Source organism: Ictidomys tridecemlineatus, chromosome 10 (genome assembly GCF_052094955.1).
Source record: "Ictidomys tridecemlineatus isolate mIctTri1 chromosome 10, mIctTri1.hap1, whole genome shotgun sequence".
In the NCBI taxonomy this organism is placed as follows: domain Eukaryota; kingdom Metazoa; phylum Chordata; class Mammalia; order Rodentia; family Sciuridae; genus Ictidomys; species Ictidomys tridecemlineatus.
In genome coordinates, this window is record NC_135486.1 from 114483115 (window position 1) to 114510082 (window position 26968).

At 36.1% G+C, this 26968-nt stretch overlaps 1 protein-coding gene across 1 annotated transcript; it reads right to left on the bottom strand.

Annotated features, from left to right (window-relative positions):
• Nucleotides 1-823: 823 nt before the first annotated feature.
• Nucleotides 824-26677, bottom strand: LOC144367631 (cytochrome P450 3A21-like). Its single transcript, XM_078024717.1, has 8 exons — nt 26526-26677; nt 23932-24025; nt 20621-20673; nt 18929-19028; nt 6652-6718; nt 3727-3887; nt 3215-3501; nt 824-1025 (listed from the first exon to the last, which is right to left on the bottom strand). The coding sequence occupies exons 1-8, from the start codon at nt 26594-26596 to the stop codon at nt 824-826; spliced, it is 1035 nt and encodes a 344-aa protein (XP_077880843.1). The 5' UTR covers nt 26597-26677.
• Nucleotides 26678-26968: the final 291 nt, after the last annotated feature.

The following is a 26968-nucleotide window of genomic DNA, read 5'->3' on the forward strand; positions in this document are numbered from 1 at the left end:
TGATGTACTTAATATACAGGAAAAATGGGCCTCCAAATGGGATGCTTTTGGGACAAAATATTAACTTAGATGATCATAAAAGTTTGGAGTAACCAATATCAAAAGAGAGGAATTAATGGGTTCTGCATTAAATGGGAGGACTACTTAGAGGAGTTTGGGGACTGAACTAGAAGTTGAAAGATGAGAATAGAATGAGGAAAATGGGAAAATAAGATTCAAAGAGTTACTATTGAAATGTAAAAGTAGTTTTTCTGCAACAGGATGCCAGGAAGTTTGGATCAATTAGGAAAACACTGAACTGCATAAATGCTTCCTATCTTTAAGAAATGATTGATGTCAATGTTTCTCAACTTTGTATCAGAATGAGACCAACAAGGAGCTTTTAGAGTCAAACTCTAGGCAAGTGATTTTAGAATTTTGGAGATGAACCAAATATCTTGTGTTTTAAAATTCTGTGTTGATTTCAAAGTTCAGAAAATAGTTGAGAAAAACTGTCACAAAATTTCCATAAGTTCTATTGAGGAAAACAGCACTTGACATCATCCAAACATGATCTTCACAATTCAGGATTGATTATGTAAAGCAGCCTCATGCTCATTTGAATTATAATCGAGTTTATACTTTAATAAAGTTCAAAAACACTGTACATAAGTATATAAACTTAATCTCAATGGATTCTATCTGATTGTTTATACTCTGTTTTTATAAAGCCACAGATATAGAGCTCCAAAACTGAAGAAGCCTAACATGGCACAAGTGTCTCAAAAGAGATTATTTGAATGATCAGATATTTTCTTTAAATAGGTTTCTCAACTAAATGAAACTACCCACAAGACCTTACTTTTTCATAAAGTGTCCTGACCTGTGTTTCTTTACAAGGATGGAAGGAGAAGTTCTGCAGTAATCTGATGACAGCAAGTTTCATGTTCATGAGAGCAAACTTCATGCCAATGCAGTTTCTTGGTCCATTTCCAAAGGGCATGTATACGTAAGGATTGATGCTGTCCTTGTTCTTCTTACTGAACCTGATTTCACAATAGTAGATGAAAACAAGTTATTGAGACATAAATCTATGAAACCTACATAATTGGGGTTGTCTCTCAAATATTCATAAGCAGCAAAACACAGGATTCTTTTGTGGAATGGTCACTTAAATCCTGCTGTGACTTTGCTTATAAGAATTGAAACCTACAGAACTTTTTCATTCTCCTTACACTAGAGGAGCTCTCTGTCTTGTTAAGATGTAATGAATGCTATTTAAAAGAAAATATGTCTTTAAGTACTGAAATTATATTCAGGATTGTGATCCATACACACTCTGAAAAAATTAGAAAATGAGCATATAAATGAAGAAAAGTGTGTTCCTGCCTTAACTCCCACTCCTGCATTTCATATTTTTATTGATGAAGGAGGAGAAAATTCTCATACTATAATTACCTCTCTTCTCTATACTTTTTTTTTCTGGATCTTCTTGTCTCCCTTCCTTCCTCTCTGTCTTCTTTTTCCCAATTCCTCTCTTCCTCTACCTCCTCCTCATTCATCATTTTTCTCCTTCTCCTTCTGTCTCTGCCTCTCTCCCCATAGAATATTATCATTGTCTTCTGAGTCTGTCTCATTAGGTTACAAATAATTCCTGGAATGTTGAACCCAGGTTTTATTCAAATTGAGCCCTAGTTATTTGATTACTTTAAGGAGAAAGTGTTGATTTGGAGAAAGTGATAATAACATTGTGATTGTTTTTAAATGTATTCTTATATATTTGAGAACATTTTGGCAAATTTATAGGTGATTGTGATTCAAAGTAACATGGAATCTCTTGGAGGGTGTGTGGTGTGTGGAGGGTCTGATGAGGTTGGTTGATAGTTGTTTGGGCAGATGATGAGCAGATGCAGAAGCATTGAAAGCGTTTTCCAAACTACTGTCTGTAGATTATGCTTGCGTGTATGTCAAGAGTCCTCCATACCATACATCTTTGTAATTTTCCTCATCCTGGTCTAGTTCCTGATGCACCTTAAGCATTTAGTATCTTATCATGCCTCAGTGAATCAAAGAGATGTGTAATGTCTGATTTTGTATCTGTGTAGTTCAAATGTTGGAAGTGCTGAAATTGGAGGAAACTGGCATTGAGGAACTCATAACCAACAAGACAAGGTCACTCTAATCAAGAAGTGTAAAGTTAGGGGCCAAGAGAAGTCTTGATCCCATGCCACCTGACGCCCCCCCAGACACTACCCTGAAAACTTTCTCTATTTTGATCTTCAGTACAACAACAGGAAAACAGTAACTCTTTCCAGAGTGCAAACTGTGAGGTTGGATCGAAATTTTCAGAAGACCAAGGTCAAGTCATATTTAAGGATGAATATCTCAGGTGTCTTGGGGGCAGGTTACTTGGCTTTGAAAGAATCATCAACTTTGGAGAGTATGAGAAGCTGGCCTATAACACTCCAGAGACAAGACTCAGAGGATCTGAGCTCTCTCCATCCTCAGTGAGGCTGCTTAAATAATCTGGGTGGTGGGGGTGGGTTCTCAGGCCTTAACTTGTATTTAAAAATTGTGCTGGAGGAACCAGGAAACAATGTTTAACCAAGTGAAAGATAGAAGTGCTTCCTAAAGCTGGTAGAAAATTCAAGGAGCTAAAGTGAACAGGACAAAAACCCTAAAACGATTAAAAAAGATAAGCACCTAAAATAAGAGAGTGGTCAAGTGGCAGAAAGGTTTATAGATTACTGTTAAATAAAATAAAAAACAGTTCAACATCAAATGAAATGTGATAGCATTTTAGTCCTTAAAAACTACACTTTTTTTTAAAGAGAGAGTGAGAGAGGAGAGAGAGAGAGAGAGAGAGAGAGAGAGAGAGAGAGAGAATTTTTAATGTTTTATTGTTTAGTTCTCGGCGGACACAACATCTTTGTTGGTATGTGGTGCTGAGGATCGAACCCGGGCCGCACGCATGTCAGGCGAGCGCGCTACCGCTTGAGCCACATCCCCAGCTCAAAAAAACTACACATTTTTACAAAAATGTCCATACTGACATTTTGCACATTAATAATAGATAGGGCTTATCTTGATGTTCTAGGGCCTTAAATGGCTATAGTCATTTATTATTTCTAATGTTTGTTTTCTAAAACAATTACCACTTTGTAAAACACTTCTTAAAATTTTCTTAAAACAAGAAAATTTTAAAATCACATGTATGCCATCTGCACTAAAAGACCTAAGAATATGTGTAAAACAGCCTCTTAAGGGTGGATTTCCTTTCTCAGGAGCCCTGTACCTTTCAGGGTAGAACTTTTCAGGTTCTGGCCAGTACATGGAGTTTTGATGAAGACTATATGTTGGTATAGCCACGATTGTTCCTCTGGGAATGAGTACCCCATTGAGTTCAACATCTTTTTTACAGACTCTCAAAATTCTCTCAATAATTGGATATAATCTGAGAGTTTCATTCACCACCATGTCCAGATACTTCATCTCAAATAGTACATCATATGTAACAGGTGCCTGGCAAGAAAGAAATTTTTGTAAATTAAGATTTGGAAATGACTTAAAACTCTGTTGACACAGTACACTGATGTTTTCAGAGCTCCTCAAATAACTCATATTGGTAAAATACCATAGCATTTACAAAGCATTTAATGACCATCATGATTTTAGAACTTCCCAATGGCACACTGAGATGCCCAGAGATTTTACCTCTCCTCTCCCCTCCAGGTGCCATTCACTCACCTTATTGGGCAAAGTCTCATCAATCTCCTGCTGAAGCTTCTTCTGGATATCAGGGTGGGTGGCCAGTAGATACATAATAAATGAAAGAGTGGTGCTAGTGTTTTCATAGCCAGCCAAGATAAAGATAATAGACTGGGCTGCAATCTCCAGATCAGATAGAGCTAAAAGGAGGGGAAAGACAAATTAGTCTAAGCAGGTCCATGCACATTTTATAGTTTACATGAAGATAAATCAGAATGATGATCCAAAATTCCATGAGGAAAAACTGGAAGAGCAATTCATAATGTTCCTTATTCTGCCACCACCCTACCATGAACAAAACTGGGTGATTTCAAGGGACAGTATGAATGTCCAACAAACAGTATTTTTCAAGTGTGCCTTGCATATCATGAAAGTTGTTTAGCTATAAATAGTGGGTAACACTCTTCCCCTGGGGAAAAAATTAAGCTTACTGTATCTAGAATGTAGGTTGAAGAACCTTGAAAGCATTTGCAATACTGGAATCTTTGCAGGGAAAATAAAGGCAATGATTGACAGAACTATACTAAGCCACAGAGAAATTTTTCTACACAAACTGTGGTCTATGGACCAGCAGCATCAATAGCTTCAAGGAGCTTATTAGAAACATAGAGTTTCAAGCTTCGCTCTATAGCTACCAAATTGAAATCTGAACTTTCATGAGATGTGGTCAACTCTGTTCACAAACTAGCCTAAGAATCATCAGGTAATAGAAGAGCTGGGGCACCAGTCTTCAAAATGGATGATCTCAGGGTGTGCAGAATCTATACAGAGAAAAAAAACCCAGAAGAGTAGTGATTAACTAGAGTCTAATGAGTGGTATTAAAATCACACAAGAAAGAATGTGTTGATACAGGGTATTAGGCAGAAGCCATAGGACGATGGGGTTCAGTGAGTGGAATTAACATTGCTTATCAATCTTGGGCTGAATGTCATCTTTTCTAGTACACATCCCCTCTATTTGCTGAACTTCATAATCATCAAACAGCCTTTGTGATAGAAGGTGTTGTTTCTTTTGACTTTTCTCCTGAAAAGTCACGTTCAAGTATTCATCTCATTGATTGGAGAAATGATTACGATTTGTTGATACTCGAATACCTGAAATAAACATGGTATACATTCCAACCATGTAATTCATAACAAAAAAAATGCAAAATGAGTGTGAGAAACATCTACATGGAATTCTAGCTTACAGAAGCTTTCTATGATGCTATTGTGGGAAAACTCAAATCGAGTTTTCCCCACTACTGGCATAAACCCAATGATACTGAAATGAAATTGGATTATAAACTTAAGTTACACTTTTCAGTACAATCTGGTAGCCACTAATAATATGTGTCTATCTAAATTTAAATTTTAATAAATTAAACCTAAATAACAATAGAAAGTACACTTCTTCAGTAACATTACCTACATGCCAAAAGCTGCATAGCCACGTGTCTAGTGTTTACTGTATGAACAATATGTATATTTAGTACTTCCTTCACCACAGAAAGTTGTAGTGGAATCAGGGAGAGGATTACTGCTTCAACCATGTATATGGACTCACATAGAAATATTTATATTGCTCAGTCTGCACTAATATATTTTATACTTATATCTTTGTTCAGAGAAACAATCTAGAAGAAACTACAGTAGTAATGGTCACATTACACTTCCAGATTTTTGTTTCTAATACAGTCTCTCACTTAAAGGAGCCAGGGCTTCTAGAAAAAATGGGTAATTCCAGGCCTGATCAGAGGAAATAGACAAGGAACCTAGAGTTTCTTGCACCAGAAAGCAAGAATGTTCTCCCAAAACAATATGAGAAAACATATGCAATACTGTGTATGTTTCTACAATGTGGATATATATCATTATATAGGTATCAAAACTGATAGAATGTACAAACTCAAGAACCCTTATGTTAACCTATGAACTTAGGGGTAAGGTGACTTATCTGTGATGGTTCATTGATTATGGCAAATATATCATTTTGGTGAGGGATGTTTGTAATGGGGGAAACATATAAATTTAGAGAAAAAATGGATACAGGCAATCTCTATGCCTTCTTCTCAGTTTTGTTTTGAAACTAAAACTGCTATAAAATATAGTCAATTTTAACAATCAAAATATAAGATGATGAAGAGGAGAGGGAGGAGGAACAGAAGGTGAAGGGAGAAGTTGTTAAAAGACTTAAGCCCAAGAGAATTTGACCATCAAAATAAAAAAATGATAGCAAGAGAATAAATTCATAGTATATAACATCATACTGACATAAATAAGAATGGAACTCTCTTATAATCTAATACCAACTCATAAATTTCCGGTAGATGATAGAATGATAAAGACAGCAGTTTGTAAACATCATAATTCATTAATGCTTTCTATCAAAAATCATCCATGTATTATAAAACTAGTTGGTGAAAGTATGCTGAGGAATAGGATGTTTACACAGTATAAGAGGTTTCCCCCCACAACATTCTTATGAATTACATGGGAAAAGCTAATCTTAATATCAGATGAAGCTAGTGAACACATTTTCACCCAGTACTGCCATTGACCCTCACCACTACTGGGACAGTGAACCTCCTGATTGGATGTACAAATGCAAATATCCAGGCAGAGGTTCTGATTCAGTGCATCTGAATGAGGCTGCAAATAAGCATTTGTTCTGATGTCGATGGTAAAAAGACAACAGACTAACTTCATGACTGAAATGCTTTCTCCTAGTTTCCCTTGAATTTTTGAGCCTTGTTACACCTGTATGATTCTAGACAGTACATGTGGGCACCATTTGCAATATCCAAATGTGTATCTTCCTGCAATTTGGTGGAAATCTATTTTCTCTAGAAAACGTGTATATTTTCAGGATAACTTGCTTATTTGAATTTCCCTGTCAATGGACCATGAAACATTCTTAGTTACCTTGGTAGGGCTCCTTGTCTTGGGAATTCTGGGAATCAATCATTAACTGGAGAAAATCAATGCGGTTCTAGAAGCAGAAATGGAAATAGAAATGACAAATTCAGTCATAAAGTCAGAAGTAAATCTGGAATGTAGTATTTCACCTCCCTTCATAGACTATGGCTCCTTTAAGTCCAGAAGTCTGGCTAGGGTTGCACAACCCACCAGTGAACAAAACATGCATGTATAAACCATGGAAAACAGGATATTTTCCTGAGAAAACTCCAGCTATGGTGTCCAATATCTGTTGGTCTTTAATCTCCCTAATGCTGGGTTTGTTCCTTTTCCTGTCACACCTGCTTGCCCAGAAAGTGGTCCTGGACTTAAATTCTTTTAGTTTGCCTTCATTCATATTCAATGGCCACACTTAATACACTTGGTAGTTTAAAGATGATTACTAGCTTTTGTTTGTGTATCATCAAATTCTCCACCCATTAGGTACATGATCCAATCTTCCGTGACACTTGTGGATGACTGTCCTGCCTCCCTGAACTGGAGACATTCTTGTGCTGACCTCCAGGCAAAGCAGAAGTCAAAGCTGGTTAGTATATCACCTTGATGGTCACTGAAGAGCACAGCCTGATTGTGGACAGGAAAAGACTCAGATTTAACATACACATACTTCACCAGGTGCCCAATAGGACCTTCCTTTGAAGAATGTGCCAACTAAGTTGTAAAGGGCTTGGAATTGTAATGATTGTTCACCAATCTAAGATTTGGGGAATACTTTTTAACAGTAAAATCATTTTGAAATAGGATTTTTATTTTGACAGTTTACTGAATGGGAGGGAAATGATAAGGTTTTTATTTGAATGATATTTCTTTCAAGACATAAAGTCATGTCTATTATTGTATCAAACATTGTCAATCTTACTCGTTATCAGTTTGCCTTTTTAAAATTTGATCTTCATTCTAACCAAAATGTAAAAATTCTCCAGTGCAAATCTTAAAGTATTCCTTCAACTTTAAAAAATGTACAGAGAGGGTCTGGGCAATGAAGCTCAGTGATTCAGTATTTGCCTAGCATATATGAGGCCTTGGATTCAATCCCCAGCACCACTTACAAAATTACATGTACATTTGTATATGCACAAGTCAGATTTACACAGCAAATAAATGATCAGAAATCGAACATTGCCATGTCACCACCACCAGGTTTTACCTTTTTTTTTTTTTAATTTTCTAGGCGTTTTGTTTCATCCTCATTACAGCATTTTTTAAAAAATTCAGAAAACTTTTTGAAAACCTATAAACATTTAATGCTTGAAACACTGGTCTAACGAATGGAAATATCACTAGAAATAAAGTGAAAGAAAAAATAAAGAGAAACCTTGATGAAAAGGCAACATCACAGGATCATTGATTATTTTCTAAAAAATACAGAAGAGAAAAATCATCAGTTTTCTCAACCAGAAGCCATTCCCTTTGTGGCCAGTACCTGGTGTCTGGTTCATGTCTGAGCAAGGGCACTTCATACATGGGGTTGCAGCCACCATAGCAGGGGATCAGTGGCCCCATCAATGCCACTGGACTGAGCAAAGAAAGAAGATTAAATTCCCTGGCCCCTTACCCTTTTGTGAATTGGAATAGGGTCTCTGGGTAAACCAGTTCATAGTCTGTGCTATATTTAATTATGCATTCAAGGAAAAGTAGGCAAGATAGGTACAATTTGGCAATGTTCCTCAGCTGTCTAGAAATGAAACCAGAAATCAATAACAGATGAAAAATCAGGAAACTCAGACAAAAATGCAAATTAACCATAAAACTTCCAGATACAACTGTCAAGCATAAAAGATGGTATCTAAAGACAACTAGAAGTTGTTTTAGGTGAATTAAGGTGAAGACATGTTATATCACACTTAGGAAAAGTAGCAAAAGCGGCGCTCATAAACATACAGCTACAGATGTATAGGTTTTATAAAAGAGAGTTCTCAAGTCAATAGTCTAAGTTAAATCATAAAATGGTAAAAATAGGAAATTAAACAAAAGGCAAGCATAAGAAATAAAATCATAAAAACTCAAGGTGAAACAAATGAAATAGAAAAGAAATAAAATTGAAAAAAAAAACAAAAGATGTCTATATGTCACCTTATCCCTTTGAAAATATCATAAAAATCTCCAAACAATTAGCCAGATTGACCAAGAAATACAAAGGGATAACAGTTTCATATGATGATATTTTCTCTCAATATATACTAGAAGTGTGCATCTGGATCAGAAGGTATATCTACTTTTATTTATTTTGGGGTCCTTCACACTCTTTTTCAGAATGGTGTACATTTCTACCTACAATATGTAAGAAAACTTTTTCTCCACATCTAACCAGCATTTGTTATTTTTTCATTCATTCTTTATTTTTTGATAACGGTCATTCTAACCAGGGTGAAATGATGTCTTATTGTAGTTTTGATTTGCATTTCCCTGACACCAAGTGATATTGAATAGTTTTTTTTATGTATTTTTAAGTCATTTGTATTTTTTTTGAGAAATAACTATTTGGAGCTTTTTCCTATTTTTAAGCTGGATTACTTGGAGGTTTGGTCATTAAGTTTTTTAAAATTTGTTATAGTATGGAAATATATATTATTTATAAATGTAATATTCTATAGATATATAAAACATATTTTATATTAATCTATTTTTATCTAAATGATTGTAACATCTGTACATCCGGATTTATTTCTATATTATTCTGGATACCTGAGATGTTCATTAAATCTAGGCATCCATCAATACATGTATAAAGAAAGTGATATATATATATATTTATTATATATTATAATATAAAATTTATGTATTTATAATATATATTATAATAAAAATATATATACCCACACATACATATATGCCCAATGGAACATTCATCCATAAAGAGGAATAAAATCCTGTATTTTGTAGCTAAAAGTGGATGGAATTAGAGGACATTCAGCTTATGAACTAAACTAGACACATCAGTACAAGTACCACATGTTCTTTCTCACATGTGGAAGGTAAAAATATTTGACCTGAATGTATAATAGTGATTATTAAAGGTTGGAAAGGGCTATGGCAGAAGGTGGATAAAGAAAGGCTCTATTTCATTTGTGTATGCTGTGTATATGTGTTGAGACATCACATGGAACCCCATTTATTTGCATAACTCATACATGTTAATTAAAAATAAAATAAACACTAAAAAGAAATGAATAGCAAGAAAAGTGAAGAAGAATTTATTACTAACATTGGAGAGGGATTATGAAAGAATTCTAACAATTTGATTATTCACATATATTTGTGCAGAAAATCCTAAAAGTTACAAACTACAGAAATTGATTGAGAAGTTAACATACAACCTGAATAAACTTGCAAAATGTAACATGATTGCATTAGTAATACAAAGTTATTCACAAATACAAGCCCAGATCTGGATTGTTTTAATAGTAGATTCTACAAAATAAAGAACTAATACCAATTATTCAAAAACACTTCCAAAATTAAAAGAGCATTTCTGAATATATTCTAAAAGGCCAATGTTACCCTACTACTAACACCAAGCAAAGACAACACAGGAAATGGTTGTGTAATACACCAAATCCATGAAATAAAAAGTCAACACAGAGAATTGTTTCAACAGATGCAGAAAAAAACATTTGATAAAAATCAAAACCAACCTTCCCTCCGGAAAAATAATCCTCAAAATCATTCTTTTGTGATAAATCCCTCAGCAAATTAGGACTAGGATGAAATTTTATAAACCTGATAAAGGATATCTATGAAAACTTGTAGCTTAATAATTTAATAGTTTCACCCTAAATCAAGAACATGACAAGCATCCCTCTCTCACCACTTCTCTTGGAGTACTGTAAGTAATAACATGTTCACCAGCATTTCACGATACAAGATCAGTACACAAAAATAAACTGCATTTCTCTACACTGTGATAAGCAATCCAAAAAAAAACTAAGAAATTAAAAAATAATTCTATATTCAATGACATTAAAAAGAATAAAATTCATAAGAATCAATTTAACAAAGGTGCAAGACAAGCACAATAATAACTACAAAATATTGTTGAAATAAAAGAAAGAGGATCTACATGACTAGGAAAAACATCTCAGGTTTGTGGATCAGAAAACTTAATATTGTCCAAATGGCAATAGTATTGAAATTGATTTGCAGATCCTAATGAACTTTGTAACAGAATCTTAGCTGGCTTCTTTGAGGAATTGGCAAGTTGATTTAAAATTCACATAGAATTCAAAGGGACACAGAATAGCTAAAATGATGTTGAAAAATGAGATTAAAGTTGTAGGACTCACATTTCTTGATTTCAAAGCCTACTGCAAAGCAAAAATAAGATGTGGTCCTACAAGATGGGTAAACATATAGATAAATGGAATAGGATTTAGAGTCCAGAAATTAACCCACATGTCTATGGTTCATGGAATTTTGAGAAAGGTGCCATGGCCATTGAATTGGGCAGACACTCTTCAAAAAATGGTGCTGGAACAACTACATAGCCACATGCAAAAGAATAACGTGTTGTCCTCACCTGGCCCTGAATGTAAAACTTAAATTAAAGTGGTTGGGCAACCTTAATATCAGAGCTAAACTTCAATTTTTAGTAGTAAACCATAAAAAGTATGTAAGTACATATGGTTTCAATAAATTCTTATATTTGATACTTAAAGTACAAACAATAAAAGGAAATGACATAAATCATATGTCATTTAAATCTTGTTTCCAAGATCTGTTGAGTTTCTAACATTTATATAAATGGCATCCAATTTCATCCATCTACTGTCAATTGCTTTTCTTTTGTGAACACTACAGCTTTGAGATTAATACATTTTAAGATTTTGAAATCCAGCTCATTCATTTTAATGGTTGGGATATGTAGTACCTCCCATGATAGGAATAAACTGCAAAGAATTAAAAACTTTGTGCTTCAAAGGACACTATCATGAAAGTAAAAAGATATCTATAGAATCGGAAAAAACATGTTGCAAATCATAATCTGATAAGAAACTGTGTAAGGAATTTATGAAGACGTATTTTTTTCAATTATTTAAAAATTATTTTTATTTTTAATTTGTTCCACTTAGTTATAAGTGAAAGTAGAATGCATTTTGACACATTGTACACAAATGGAGCACAAGATTTCCTTCCTCTGCTTGTACATGTTACAGACTCACACCAGTAAAATTCTTAAGCCTCAAAAGAAAAAGACAAATACTTCAGGTAATTGTGGGCAAAAGATATGGATAAACATTCTTTAAAATAATGAATCTGAATTATCTTTCCTATGTACATAGATGAACACCTCATAGTGAATCTCCACATCATGTACCTCCACAAGCCTGACATCCTATTTAGAATAAGGTATACTTTATGTTTTTATAAATATGTCATGTATATCTAAAAAGAACAAATAAAAAAGTGATTAACATTGCTTGTTATCAGTAACCAACAGGAAAATGCAAATCAAAACCACATAAGTTGCCATCTCACATCCACTACAATGTCTAATAAAGAGATGGAAACAGGAAGTGTTAGAAAATAAGTGAAGTAATTGGAACCCTCATACACTTTGGGTAAGAATATTAAATGGTACAGCTATTATGGAAAACACTGACAGAAGTACTTTGTAAGGCAGCAATTTCACTCCTGAGTATACACTCAGATGAAATTGAAAACTAGTGTTCACAAACAAGTTTCACAATAATGTTCATAATGGCAACATTCATAATAGCCAAAAGATTGAAATAACATAAATGTCTATCAACTGATGAAAAGATAACTAAATTGTAGTATATCTATACAATGATATATTATTTGGCCATAAACATAAAATACTGATATATATATTTCACTTGGAAACAAAATGCTAAATGATATCACTTTACATCACAAAAGACCACATATTCTATGTCACCATTTTTATAATATATACATCATATGTAAAGGTAAAGAAATAGAAAATTCAGTAGTGTTTATTTAAGGTAAATGATTTTGAAAGCTGACAGTTAAAAGATAATGAGTTTTCTGAGTTTTGACAATGGTGAAAACTGCACATATCATTTATAATGCTAAAAATTATGGAGTTTTACATTTTAAGAAATCATATAGTATGTAAATAATATCTTAATGAATTTGTTATTTTAAAAGAAAAAAAGAAACGTTGATCCACATACTAATTATAAGAAAAATTGGATGGAAGACATCTGAACCAAGGGCCTTCTTGGCTTTTTTCACAAATGGATCTTGTGGATTGTTGAGGGAATTGACATTAACTCCAAAAGATGTGCTAACGATCACGTCCATGTTGTAGCTCCCCAAAATTCTGAGTAGAGAAAGAAATGTAAAATTTTAATGTGCACTGCTTTATTCTCCTACTACACATGCTGGAAGAAGTGATATGAGCACATTCATACACTGTCAGAAATATCTGTTGATCAAATGGACTAGTCTATGCTCCTATCAAATGCCACGAGGCAGCTACCCCTGTGCCAGGGGAGTTAGGGACACCAAGGCAGTGAGCTCAAAAACTTCAGTCACAGAGAGACAGACACCCAAAATCAGATAAATTACACCAGTGAGTGTAGTGTAGATGATAAAAGATGATTAAGTATGGAGTTTCAGCAAGACCAGAGTGTTATAATTGACTCCTGGTAGGGGATCCAAGATAGGTGACCTTGACCTAGGTCCTGCCTAAGCACAGTCTGTGCCCAGAGCTGATTCCTCTCTAGCACATCACATAAAAGCAACACCCTGTTCTGAGAGGCAGAAACATTTTCCCCCTTCTCTGTACCCACTGCTACAGCTCCTGAGAGGCCCTGCACTCCAGGACCCAAAGTGGCTCCAAGGGCAGAATCTCACAAAAGGGAATGAGTAAGAATATCCTCAGTTAAAACATTGAAAATTTCCTTAAAATGTACTTGGATGAGCTCACAACTTGGGGAAGATATTCTCTCAGATTTCCCAAGACAGTATCAGTGGTTGTTCATGGGTCAAAATAACCCATTTTATACAACAAATGATATGGTAGTTGGAATCCATATCCTTTCAGGACCTTATCTCTGTTGAGACTGGAGGAAGAAGTGGTGAGAATATTTCATATTTTGTATTTTGCTGATATTCTCAGTGCAACCATGAAGAGATTTGTTGTTCCATAGCCTGCATTGTATCTTTCTTTTTAAATTTTTTTAAATAATTTTTTTTAGTTGTAGAGGACAGCATGCTTTTATTTTGTCAGTTTATTTTTATGTGGTGCTGAATATCAAACTCAGTGCCTTACACATGCTAGGCAAGTGTTCTGCCACTGAGCTACAACCCTAGCCCTGTGTTATATCTTTCTATCCCTGCTCAATAGATACCAGAAACTTCCCCCCATCCAACATTCCCTAGGCTCTACCCTCAACTTCTGAGTGATCATGTTCTTCATTGTAAAACATGTGTTTTGACTTACATAATATCCACATTGACGATCAAGCAGATAAACTAATTCTGTTTTTGTACACAGATGTCCCAGCACCCTGCCTTATTCTAGGAGCCTCTCCTCCTTGGGTGGCCCATTGTGGTTGAGACACCACACACTTACTTTTGTCTTGTCAGGGGGTAGCTCAAGAGTGGTAATTTCAGTTCCCTGGCAGGCTGCTGAAATGTCTTAAAACAGATCAGAACCCCAGAGCTGCCTGCTACTTACTCTTTCACAGTGATAGGCTCACCTTTCTTCACTTACTGGCTCAGGTACTTCACTAATGTGTCTCCATATTGGTTAATGATGAGGACCATCTAAGCACAAAACACAACTCCACCCACAGTTAGAAGAGAATCCAGTCTCCTAGGCTCTGGTTTTCCCAGTATTATAAAGTATGAGATATTTATAATGAATCAAATAATATCTCTTCTAGATATAAACACAAAAGTTCATTTGAAATTTTTCATTAGTTCTTCTTATTTATCCATAACAATAAGTTTCATTTTGACATAATTATAAAAGCATGGAAAAATAATTTGTTTTAACTCAGTCCCAATACTTCCCCTTTCTCTCCTCTCTTCCTTTCCTCTGTTCCCTTCCTTCTATTCTATTGATCTTTCTGATATTTACTTTTAGTTATTTTTTTAATTAGGAATTTCAAACTTAGTTAAATACTTTTTGGAAAACGATGATGTTCTCATGTATGTCCCATCCCCAAATCTTTATTTAAGTTTCTAACTAAAGTCCTCTTAGTTTATTACCTCCTGGAGTATTTCACTGGAGAACACTGGCGACAACAAGACTCAAAGTCTCTTCCACTCTTCATCCCTTGCTGCAAAGAGAGCTTTTTGCATGATTCCCAATGGAAAAACTACCTGAAGTTCACAAAGAAAATGACATTTTGTATGAGGTATGTTTTGGAAGTCTCCACATTGTAGAGAACTTCTTAAACAGGCATCAGTTTTTAAAATCAGTTATTTACTGAGTGTCTACTAGGGAGCTGGCCCTGTGCTAGATGCTCCATAAACTTTTATATCAAATTCTTCTTCTCTTGTGAGGGTAGAGGGGTTACCCAGCCACCAGATGTGTGTTCAGTATTTATATTCCAGCTGCTGTGTAAATACAAGGCCCCTCATGGTAGGTAAACTGTTCTCCCAGGGGACAGAGAGCATTATGGCCTAGGGCATCCTATACAGGCAGCACAGGAAAAAACTGATTGATGACAGTCATCCAGATAACCTTGGAAAACTAGGTTGCCCAGAGCAGTTATGATTTTCCATATATGTACAGCATGAATAACTTGCAAGGGATGCCAGGATATAGCCATTTAAAAATAGTAGCTAATAACTTAAAAGTTTGGGAACTTCTTAATTCTGAAAAAATAATGCAATTATTTGGAAATACTTTTTTTGAATCATCCCCCACTACACACACATAGAGGGACAAAAGGAAAAGGAAAGATAATTATGTTTCCCAGCTTGAGACTGGCCTGTAAATCCAACCTGTTCGAAGCTGTCATTCAGCTTCCAACACTGTGTTTTATTTATAAAGGTATACATTCTGTGCTCATTCATGATGAAAGCTCAAAACACTAGTAAGAAAAAAGAAATTCTTCAATCTGAAAGAGACTATATACTAAAAAACCCAACACCAACAAGACAGACCTTCAGCTAACATAACATTTACTGGTGAAATGGTGAATCTATTCTCCTAAGAGCAGTAACAATTTAAAGTTTTCTACTTTTATTATTCTTATCAAATATTACCATACTCTAAATCCTTACTGGAGCAATGGGACAATGTTTTTTAAAAGGCATGAAAATTGGAAATAAAAAAACCTGAATTGACCCTGTCTTCAGGGGACAAAATTATCAATGTGGAAAATCTCAAAGAATATTTTAAAACTTCTAGAACTAATAAATAGGTTCATCAAAGTTGTAAGATACAGTATTACCATGCAAAAACAAGCTACATTTCTATATAACAACAAGGGAAATGTGAAAAAAAATCACTAAAACACAATACTATTCACTGTCACTCCAAAGAAAATGAAACACATTAGGAACAGATATAAAAACAGTACAGGATTGCTATGCTGGAAACTATAAAATGTTGATCAAAGATATTAAAGAAAATCTCAAGAAATGGAGAAGCATAACATGGATTGAAAAATTCAACCCAGAAAAGATACAGATTTTCTCCAAATTAATCTATAGATTTGATTGAATTCTTATCAAAATCTCACCAAGTAGGTTTTTGCAGACAAGCTTATTCTGAATTCGTATGAAAAATTAAAGGACAAACATAAATAAAGTGGGAGGGCTGGGGATGTGGCTCAAGCGGTAGCACACTCGCCTGGCATCCATGTGACCCAGGTTGGATCCTCAGCACCACATGCAAACAAAGATGTTGTGTCTGTCGAAAACTAAAAAAAATAAATATTAAAAATTCTCTCTCTCTCTCTCTCTCTCTCTCTCTCTCTCTCTCTCTCTCTCTTCTCTCTAAATAAATAAATAAATAAATAAATAAATAAATAAATAAATAAATAAAGTGGGAGTAAAACAGACAAACTGAGTCAGTATTAGCAGGTTAACAAACATAACAGAAAATTAGGAGTTAAACAGTATGATAGTCTCTAATGCTAACTTAACACACCAGGAGACAGGAGTTTGAGAAGTCAGCTCAGCATTCTGAGGCTATGAAGTCATCAGTAAAACCAACAAGCCAGAGGCAAAGACCAGGTCATTACAATATAACCCACTGAGAGAGGCCACTAGTCTGCCCTGTTCTGATAATAATACTAGGGACTCCCCCAGATGAGGTGTCACATCTTTTTGAACTAAGGGTCAAATGCATGCATAGAAAAGTTAAGATGGTAACTTCTTCTTTAAAATGTATATATTGATATTTGTAGATGGACACAATATCTTTATTTTATTTGTTTTTTTTTAATGTGGTGCAGGGGACTGAACCCAGAACTTTACACATATTAGGCAAGCACTCTACCACTGAGCCACACAACCCTGGCCCCAGGATAAAAACATATTTTTTCCTTTGCTTTATTAACATAGTCACCATCCTCCAAGGTAGGTACTTAAAATGATAATGAGACTCATTGCACGAAAAATCACATGGAGAGAAGAACACAGGCACAACTAAAATAAAACAGAGTGAGAAATAGACACACCCTATTAGCCCAAATGGATGCTTGTCAATGGTGAAAACAGAATGATCAGAGAGAGGACAGTCTTTCTAAAGATGATATTGAAACAACTGGACAGCCACAGGCCAACAAAACAAGACAACAACAACAAATGAACCCTCACCATGTTTTAAAATGAGCATGACATAGATCATAGGTTTTTATGTAAATTGTAAAGTCTATAACTTTTTGAAGAGAAACAAGAACAACATAGAAGTCAGAGGCAAAGATTTTCATTTATTAGCCTCCCTCATAAAAGACAATACTTGCTCTTATGGAGACCCTGTTAAGAGGAAAAGACAAGTGACCCATCAGGACTTTAAAAGACTAGCAAGAGGGAGCCTTGGAGATCACTATATCTCAAGAAAGCTGATGATTATGTGGATTTATCCACAGCAGCAATTTTGCCCAAATTTACATAGGCACACATGTACATGGGCACATAAAACTGGTGAAATCTAAATAAGTTCTGTGGATTGTATCGATGTCAATTTCTGGTTATTCTAGTAACAGGAATAGACTACATTCAGAGATCAGTAATATGATATTCAAAGCATGTCAATTGGGAAGAACAGAAGAAAAGTTATATGAAACTTCCCTGAACAGTTTTGGAGCAAATTTCTGTGAAGCTGTGATTACTCCAAGACACAAATTTAATCAATAAATATTTGTATTTTTTAAAATAACCTGAGTATACACTTCACAGAAAATGACATACACTCAATCAAAAAATATATGAAAAACTATTCATCATCTCTTGCAATCAGAGAAATGCAAATCACAACCACTATCAAGTCACTCCAGTCAGAATGGCTATTATCACGAAGATAAACAACAATGAATGTTGGAGAGCATGGAAAGAAAAAGACACAGTCATACATTTTTGGTGGGATTGCAAATTGGTGTAGCCAATATGGAAAGTAGTAAGGAGATTCCTTGGAGATCTGGAAATGGAATCATCATTTGACCCAGCTATCTCTCTCCTTGGTCTATACCCAAAGGACTTAAAATCAGAATGCTACAGGGACACAGCCGCATCAGTGTTTATAGCAGCAAAATTAATAATAGCTAAACTGTAGAACCAACCTAGATGTTATTCAGTGGATGAATGGCTAAAAGGGGGTGGAATATATACACAATGTAATTTTACTCCACAATAAAAGAGAATTAAATCATGGCACTTGTAGGTAAATGGATAGCATTGAAGAAGATAATGCTAAGTGAAGTTAACCAATCCCCAAAAAAACAAAAGCTCGAATGTTTTCTCTGATATAAGGAAGCTGATTCATAGTGGGTTAGGGAAGGTGAGCATGGGAGAAATGGATGAACTCTAGATAGGGCAGAGGGGTTGCAGGGAAAGGAAAGGGGCAGGTTTGCAAAATGATGGAATGTGATACACATCATTATCCAAAGTACATGTATGAAGACATGAATTGGTGTCAACATACTTTATATACAACCATGGATAAGAAAAATTGTGTTACATATGTGTAATAAGAATTGTACTGCATTTTGCTGTCATTTATGTTTTTAAGAAATCAATTTAAAAAAAGAAATTTAAAAAACTGAATGCTTACCGGCCAATTTGTAAAAACAGAATAACATTCTTTCACCAGCACTGTTTTGATCATCTCTGGATCCGTAATAACCAACACAGGCTGTTGACCATCATACAATCTGTGTTGGGAAAGAAGAGATCATTAAACCTACTAAGCCATATTATTCAGTTAGAGCAACACCCAGGAATCCAAACTGATATTCCATAATCCATATGCCTGACTGTAGAATGCACAGTGACACTAGATACAAGTTCAAGGTAGGTGATGACACATAAGAAGATTCTGGCCATATAAAATGAAGGTCATGTAACTGAAGCAGGAAAGAGATATTTTAAAATGAAAAAATTCTTTATAAGAAGAGCCTGGTTGGAGATGTCTAAATGGTGCATACATGTTTTCTATCTCATTCTGCAATAATTTTTGTATTTAAAAATATTCCATAGTCAGTGCAGTTTTAATCTGCACTTATCTAATTGTTAGATATGTTCAATGTTTTTTATATATTAATTGATCATTTGTATTTCTTCTTTTGAGAAGGGTCTGCTCAGTTCTTTTGCCCATTTATTGAATGGGTTATTTTATTTTTTGGTGTTAAGCTTATTGGGTTGTTTGTATAGTGTGAATTTTAACACCATAAATGAAGTGCAGGAGGCAAAGATTTTATCCATTTCCGAAGGTTCTCGTTTTATGCTTTAATTGTTTCTTCTGATGTGAAAGGATATTAAATTAGAGAAAAATAGACAAGTAAATTATTAAGTTCTTACAAGTGCTTAAGATGCAAGAGATGGCTGGGGTTGTATCAGTGGGGACTCAGCCCTGTGTGCTCTTTCCACTCAAAAAATGGCCTTTATGAGCCATGCCAATTAGGCAGGAAGATGTGGCCAGCTCTGCAGTTTTGAGGATTTCATGAGAAAAGATAAAGAGGGAGGAAAAGGCAAAGCCATCTCCCACTTGCTTATAGAACACAAGAACTACAATAATACCTCTGGAGCTGCTTTCACCAAGCATTATTAAGATAATGGCTGCTGAAATTATCTGATGTCACCCTAGCAGATTATGAAGTACACAAGGTCATGGGAACATAGTGGTTTAAAATGTACTAGCCATCTATTCTTCAAAGTCAGTAGAATGAGGTAAGCAAAGAAATCCCTGTGTACACTTCTATTGAAAACTCCAAATTGACAGGTAAAAACAAATGAAATCCCCAAGACTTTACATTTGCAGAGAAAGTTAAAATAAAAGAAAGCAGAGGTCAAATCATTTCCCAATCTGTTCATCTCTGTCTCCTCTTTTCTTTCAAATGTACATAATAACCTCCAAATTTATATAAAGGTCACTTTTATTCAATGTGGCAATCTTGAAAGGAGATAAAGCCATGCACATTTTAGAAAGGTCTGACTTAATGCCTCCTATGCAGTATTAAAGGCTCCTAATGAAGACAAAATGGAAAATGGGGTAGGGGCTGGGCACTGGAGAGAAGGTGAGGCCAAGAGTTTTTGGGTCATCAGAGACTGAGAAAAGTCAAAAGTATGACATTCTTGGCCATGAATCTTGACACCTTGTGAAATATGGAACCCTTGGCAGAAGGAGGAACCTCTATAAGCTTTTTGATAATTAATTCCTAGTAATAGCTATAGACAGGCATTGTCTTCTTGCCCTGGAGTGCCTCATTCAACAAGTCTACCCAAGGGAAGTTTCCAAAATACTCACCCCCACATTTTCCCATACTTATCATAACATTGGACATCATACTGCCAAAAACCCTGGGTGGAGAAACAAGAGAATTTATATTGTTATTTTGAAAATATTGTACCCTGCTTCTAATTCAGGAACCAATGATTCCAATCCCTTGAAATCAGACTGGAATATGGTCCATCACTGGCAGTTAGAGGGAAGCTCTTATTCTAAGACATCCAAAGACACAGAAGAGAAAATAAATGGGATATTAGTGTTGAGAGTCACAGTTTAGTCAGAATGATGCCTGCATTTTGCTAGAGGGAATGGTTGAAAGGTGACCCTTCTCTGGGGTTAGGGCAGCTCCAGGATTAGGGCGGATCCTGCTGGGATTAGGGCAGATCCTGTTGCCTCAGGCACTGGCTTCTTTGGAGTTCAGGCCTGTGGAGGAAGTGTGTTCCTGGGAAGTGTGTGTAGAGTGCCCCTGAGAGTTCAGGAATAAAGAGTTGCTGTTTGAACCTACAAGGCTTTGTGGCGGCTTGGTTAATTTGTGCCCAACCAGACTAGAGCATATTAGAAAAGGGAATTTAGAGTCCATCTTGAATATTCTTGAAGTATTGTACATATTGACAAAATTATCCTCTTTTTTTTTTTAGACAAGGTATTGCCATGTTTCCTATAATGACCTTGAATTTGTGATTCTCCTGCCTCAGCCTCCAGAGTGGTTGGGACTACAGGTGTGTGCCACAGTTTCACTAGTTGTCCTTGAGTATGAATATGAAGCAAGTCTAGTTTTCTGTATCATTTTCTCATGTGCATGGACTGTTTTGAAATTCTGCCAACTTTGAATCATTCCCTCCACCTGGATGTGAAAAAATCAAAGCTGAGAGAAAGTGATTGAGTTTCCCAGGGACATTCTCAAGGCCACTTCACTCATTTTTACCCAGATATTTTTTCATTTCTCTCATGAATCTCCCTAGAATACTGGGGAAATGAGGAAGTTTAAGGCACCAGTCAGTCACCTCTTAGTTGACCATGTAGATGTGAGTAGTTTAGCTGCTATTTCACTACTGTGATCCTGACAAGAACCATGTAGAAAACTAAGATTTACTGGGCTCACATTTTCAGAGGTCTCTGTTCATACATCACTTCCTCTGATGCTGTGGTCTGTGGTGAGGAAGAATAACATGGCAGAAGAGTGTGAACAAAGAAAGCAGCTCAGGACTGAAAGGATAAAGTTTCTAAGCCGCAAAGCCTGAGTTAAAATGTAAAGGACCAGGCATTGTAAACCTGCTTCTAAACTGAAAAGCCTGGGTTAAATTCCTGAGGCAGTTAAGACAATGCCCTACTGTCCATTTGGTTGTTTAATAACTTAGGACTCTGAGTAGCCCGGCACGTATTCATCCAGGCCCCAAAACCAATCAGTTTGAATGTGTACCCCACTTAGAAGTGACCAATCACCCCTGCCCAGACTGTTACCGCCAATGAATGTACTAATCATGTCTAAGAGTTGTTGTCTGATTTTCCCGCGCCTCATGATGATTTGCCCTGATATATGCAAAGCTTCCGCCAACCCCAAAAATGTGTACTTAAGCATTGCTCAACCACTGCTCTGAGCTCTGAACTGCTCTTCTTTCTTGAGTGGGCAGGGAGCCCCAGCATGCTGGTTCAATAAATCCCCTTCTGCCAACTGCATGAGTGGTCTCTTGGTGGTCTCTTTCTCCGATGCTTCGCCGGACACTTACAAGGACGTGGCATTAGGAAGCAGACAGAAACTCCACTAACCAGGGACAAAATGTATGCCCTGAAGCTAGGCCCCCAGTGACCCACCTCTTTCACAAACACCCTACCTGCTTACAGTTGCCCCCAGTTAATCCTTTCTGAGGAAATAGTGTAGAGTAGATTAAGGATTTCACAATTCAATCACTTTATTTCTGAACTTTCTTACATTGCCTCACATATAAGCTTCTGAGAGATACCACGACTATAACAGTGATTCTCATGCATGTTGTGGAGTGAGAAAGCATAAGTAAGGATTGTCAAAATGAGTCACTTTTCGTTTTTCCAGCTCAATATGGAAAAGATGGAGAGATGCCACTCCTACACATGGGAGTCAGCAAATTAAGTACTAGCTCTAAATATTTTCTGCTAACACTTAAAAAGAAATCTTCCTATTGCTATGTTTCACAGATGATGTTTTCATGATGCACAGGGAGACCCCAATTATGTGGATCTTACAATCTGTCTAGTATACTGTTGATCTGAAAAGCGTGAATAGGAAATAATGCCTTTTCAGCAGGAATAGCAGAATGGAATTCTCAGGGGGTCAGGGGGTCTATAATTCTAAGGGGGGTATAATTCTGCTCAGAATTATAGAATTAGAGTATGATGAACAAGCCTCAGTGTTTGAAAGTGATAATCTGAGCAGAGTGTAGCCTTTTTTTCTGGCCTCTGGTTTTGAACTCATGAATTTCTGTCAATAGTCAGGCCCCGAGTCAGATATCTAAATGGGTTAATGACAAAGGCTTGATGAAAATTCACATTTCTTGTGGAACATGTTACTTTCCATTCAGTTTAAAAATTTAAAATTTTTAAAAATCATGTGATTACTGCTCATTTCATATGTTATACTGCCTTTGTTAAAAAACAATACACATCTTGTGTTTAATTATGTGAAATCCATAGACAAGGGCTACCTTATCTAATTCATACTAATTCATTGCTAAGATTCACTGCTGGGGTGCTATCTTTGAATGATAAGAAGAAATGCAGAATGCTGTCATTTTATCTGTTAAATCCTCCAAATATGTCACAGGAAGTAGAACTTGGGTGAAGCCATGGAAATAACCACAGGGTATTTACACATTCAAAAATCAAGTATGTGCAAATTGTCAACTTATGAATGCTTGGAGTACTTCAGAAACTGTAGTTTCATTTTTTATTTACAAAGGGACTCATGAGAACTTGTAAAGAATAGGAATGTTTGAAGGTGTTTACCATGCCCTCTTTCACAGACTTTTTGCTAAAATACTAAGCACAATATAATCGTCATGGAAATGTGCACCCAGCAAGTTAAACATCTTTTTTATAATGAATTCAAAGTCTGAACAACATCATGAAGATCAAATGCAGATGTACCAGGGATCCAAGCTGTGCCACTGAGGCTCTTGATGAGTTGACATCAGAGCTCCAGGGAAAACCTGGTCATGCTTCAGGAGGGGCCTGAACATAGTTTCTCAAAGGATAAAAACTACTAAATTTCTCCTGAAGATGAACATTTTTACTGATGGCACTAAACTGGCATTTGTACTCAGGAGAAAAAATAGAGGGAGCTCAAGCACACTCACCTTGCAGTAATACAGAAGAGTTCCAAATAAAGGCAGAGGTGTTGGCCCAGGTATTCCCAGCTTCTTAAATAGCCCATGAGAATAGGTTCCATATCTATAAAGTGAAATAGAAAGCCAGGTCACCCTGATTGTCATTCTATAGATAAGGGACTGACCAGTCTCTGACTCAGAAACTGGACCAGGCAGTGAGATAGGTAACATGTAGGTGATACATAACAACAAAAACTACAAATGGCACATCCTGTTTTCCAACACTGCTTAGAGATAACTTCCTGCCAAAAGAGGCACAATGATTAGGTAAAACAACTTGAGTCTTCATGGCCCCAATAATTGGGTTTGTTCTTAATAAACATTCCCAGCCTTGAATATGCCTGAGAAGTTCAGGCTGGCATTCTGTAAGGGCATCACAGTTGCTATGTGTATTTGGTATTTTAACCTTTCCTTTACGTAGAGACTCCTAGTAAGAAAAGGCCAATGCTTTGACATGACTTTCATTATGAGATTTTGGGTAACCAAATCCATTCAAGCACAGAGTGTCCACTGAGAATCATTGGTAACATTATTTCTTGCAATTTGGACATAAACCTTTCATACTTTTCCTTCTTTCTATGCCATGTCTCTGGTTCAGCATTCAGCCCTTCTTTAAATTTGACTTCACATGGATATTTGGAAGCAGTCATAGTATTCTTATTTTTGTTGAATGACAAATGTGACATTTAAGAAAACTGGGACTTCCATTGGCTTCATACCAATGTGAGCTAAATTGATTGTCACCCAAGTCCGTTGTCAGACAATCTAAGTGACTTGAGCAAGAAGGAAGGCTGAGTTCCCTTATACTCTGAGTGCTACTGTGAGGAATAAATGACTGAGGAATCATCTTTAGGCCATTCCTCCTCTCATTGAGTCTGATCCTCCAACTGGTGATGCTCAGATGGCAGCACAGAGTAAGGCATGCTCATATTTACCAAGGCAGTCAATCACAAAATAGTTTTGTTTAGTGACTCTACTCATCAACTCTCCTTGTATGAAAACCCACAAAGGCTGGTGTTTCCTTGCGCTGGCCAAACTGCAACACAGATGTGTCATGTTCACAGCCCCATGCCTGAGGGTTCTGGATCCTAAAATCTTCACCCCTATCTGCATTGATAATAGATGAAAGACTAGGTAAAGGAAAAATGGTGAACAAGAGATTCCTGGCAGCTACTTCAATAATGAAACAACCAGTTTTGCAAAGATTGCCCCATAGTAGCACAGAAAAGTCTGGCATGTTTAAATAGCTCAACATGCCCAGCAATTCCTTTCAACTACATGGAAGGTGACCTTTCAAATTTCAGTTACAATCCTGGTGACAGAGCAGACAATATGCAACATAAAATAAGAACTTATAATGTGTTCCAGACAATTGAATAAGAACTTGCTGCTTCTTTGGAGGAGAATGTTTAAGGCAGTATAGTTTTCACATACTCTGTACAAATCCTGTCATTACATACAGTAAAATTAAAATACATTGATTCAGTAGAAAATGTCTTCAGAGGGAGATTATGTTGCCACAACACCCTGAATTAGTACCTTTTCTTTCAGAGAATAAAAACCAGATCTATATTTACATTTTTCATGCTATTTTGATTCCTTACTTTTAAGAGTGAAATTGAGACAAATGTCAGATGTGACCTGTGTGGAATCTCTCCTACCCACAATCAAAATAACCTTTTTCCCTCTGCTTCATGATGTCAGGATCCCATTAGTAAAAGCAATTTCCTTACTAGATGATATTCATTTATGCGTTCATGTTGGAGTGTAGAGGGAAAAAAGTAAAGCCAAATTGGCTTTGTGATGTTGTTCAGGCTGCTAGAAGATTTCATATTGAGGGGAAATAAGTCTCTTTATGAGGCTAATATCTCAGAGAGAACAAAAAAAATACAAAAGGAAAGAATAAAGCTTCTTAAAATTTCTGTCAGGTATTCTCTGCTCTAGACACTTATCATTTAGAAAGAAACAGTTCTGTGAATTTCAGGGTGAAATAATTGAGTTTTACAAGGGAGGGAAGTGCCAGGATAAAAAGAGGGAATTGTGCAGTCAACCTTCCAGGGGGTCTGTGGGAAAATTGGTGTGTTATATACATGGTGCTGGAGTCAAGAGCGGACAGGAGTCACCACATGCACAGTTGATAGTCCTCTTGCATGTCTTCTGCAATAGGCAGAAATCCAAGAAGATAAAGAGATAAAACCCAAGTAAACTGGTTGTTCCCTGAATTCCCTAAGTTTGAAAGGGAGTAAGGTTCCCACTGAATATTATAATAGTTATTATTTAGCTGTATATGCTGAATTCTGGCTTATTTCTCTAGGTGCAAACAGAGAGCCAATCAGATAAACCCATAATCAAATCTCCACACCAGTTTCCCTATCCACAGGAATATGGATTTGAGGGCAGGGAGCTCAAGTGGTCTGCTTAAGCTCAATAGGAACTTTTTAAGTGTTTATAGAAATTTGATTTTTATCATCTCTTTTGATCTTCAAATAGACAAGGGAAAAAGGAACATGATTAGGTCCCCACCTCAAGGGTTACAGAGTAGAGGAGACTTGACAACTACTCACAGATATAGGAGCACAAGGAAGATAGCCAGGAGGACCCAGGTCTCTATGGAAGAATTGGGGATTACGTCCATCACCACTTTTTTTCAGCAGTTCTGTCTTCTGAATTGTTTTTTCTGCTATGTGGGCTTTTTTTGCCAAAATGTGTCAAGCTGTAATTCAGTGAAGCCAATTTATGTGCTAGGAAAGGAGGTGGGGCCAGGCATGCAGCCAGTGGAAAGACCACCTATGCATCTCCTGGAATTTGAGGGGTCAGGTGTCCTCTTTGCAGTTGGCAAAGAATCATGTACTCTCCTCCTTTGATCTTTTAAACCATTGACTTAAACAAACTTCCTTTGGTAATTTCATTAACTTTGAGGCCAGCAGCTGTCCAATGGGTAACTAAAAGAAGAATAAATCTTGGTATTCTGCCTTCAATAGGTATCCTTTACTAACCTAATATTTGT

Bases quoted from the DNA above. Each gene is read 5' to 3' on its own strand.
- LOC144367631 (XM_078024717.1), bottom strand. From the start codon at position 26,596: ATGGACGTAATCCCCAATTCTTCCATAGAGACCTGGGTCCTCCTGGCT. The intron at 20,674-23,931 runs GTGAGTGTGCTT...TTCTCCACCCAG, and splicing joins CTCTTCTGTATTACTGCAAG to GGTTTTTGGCAGTATGATGT. The intron at 3,502-3,726 runs GTGAGTGAATGG...CTTTCTTGCCAG, and splicing joins ATGAGACTTTGCCCAATAAG to GCACCTGTTACATATGATGT.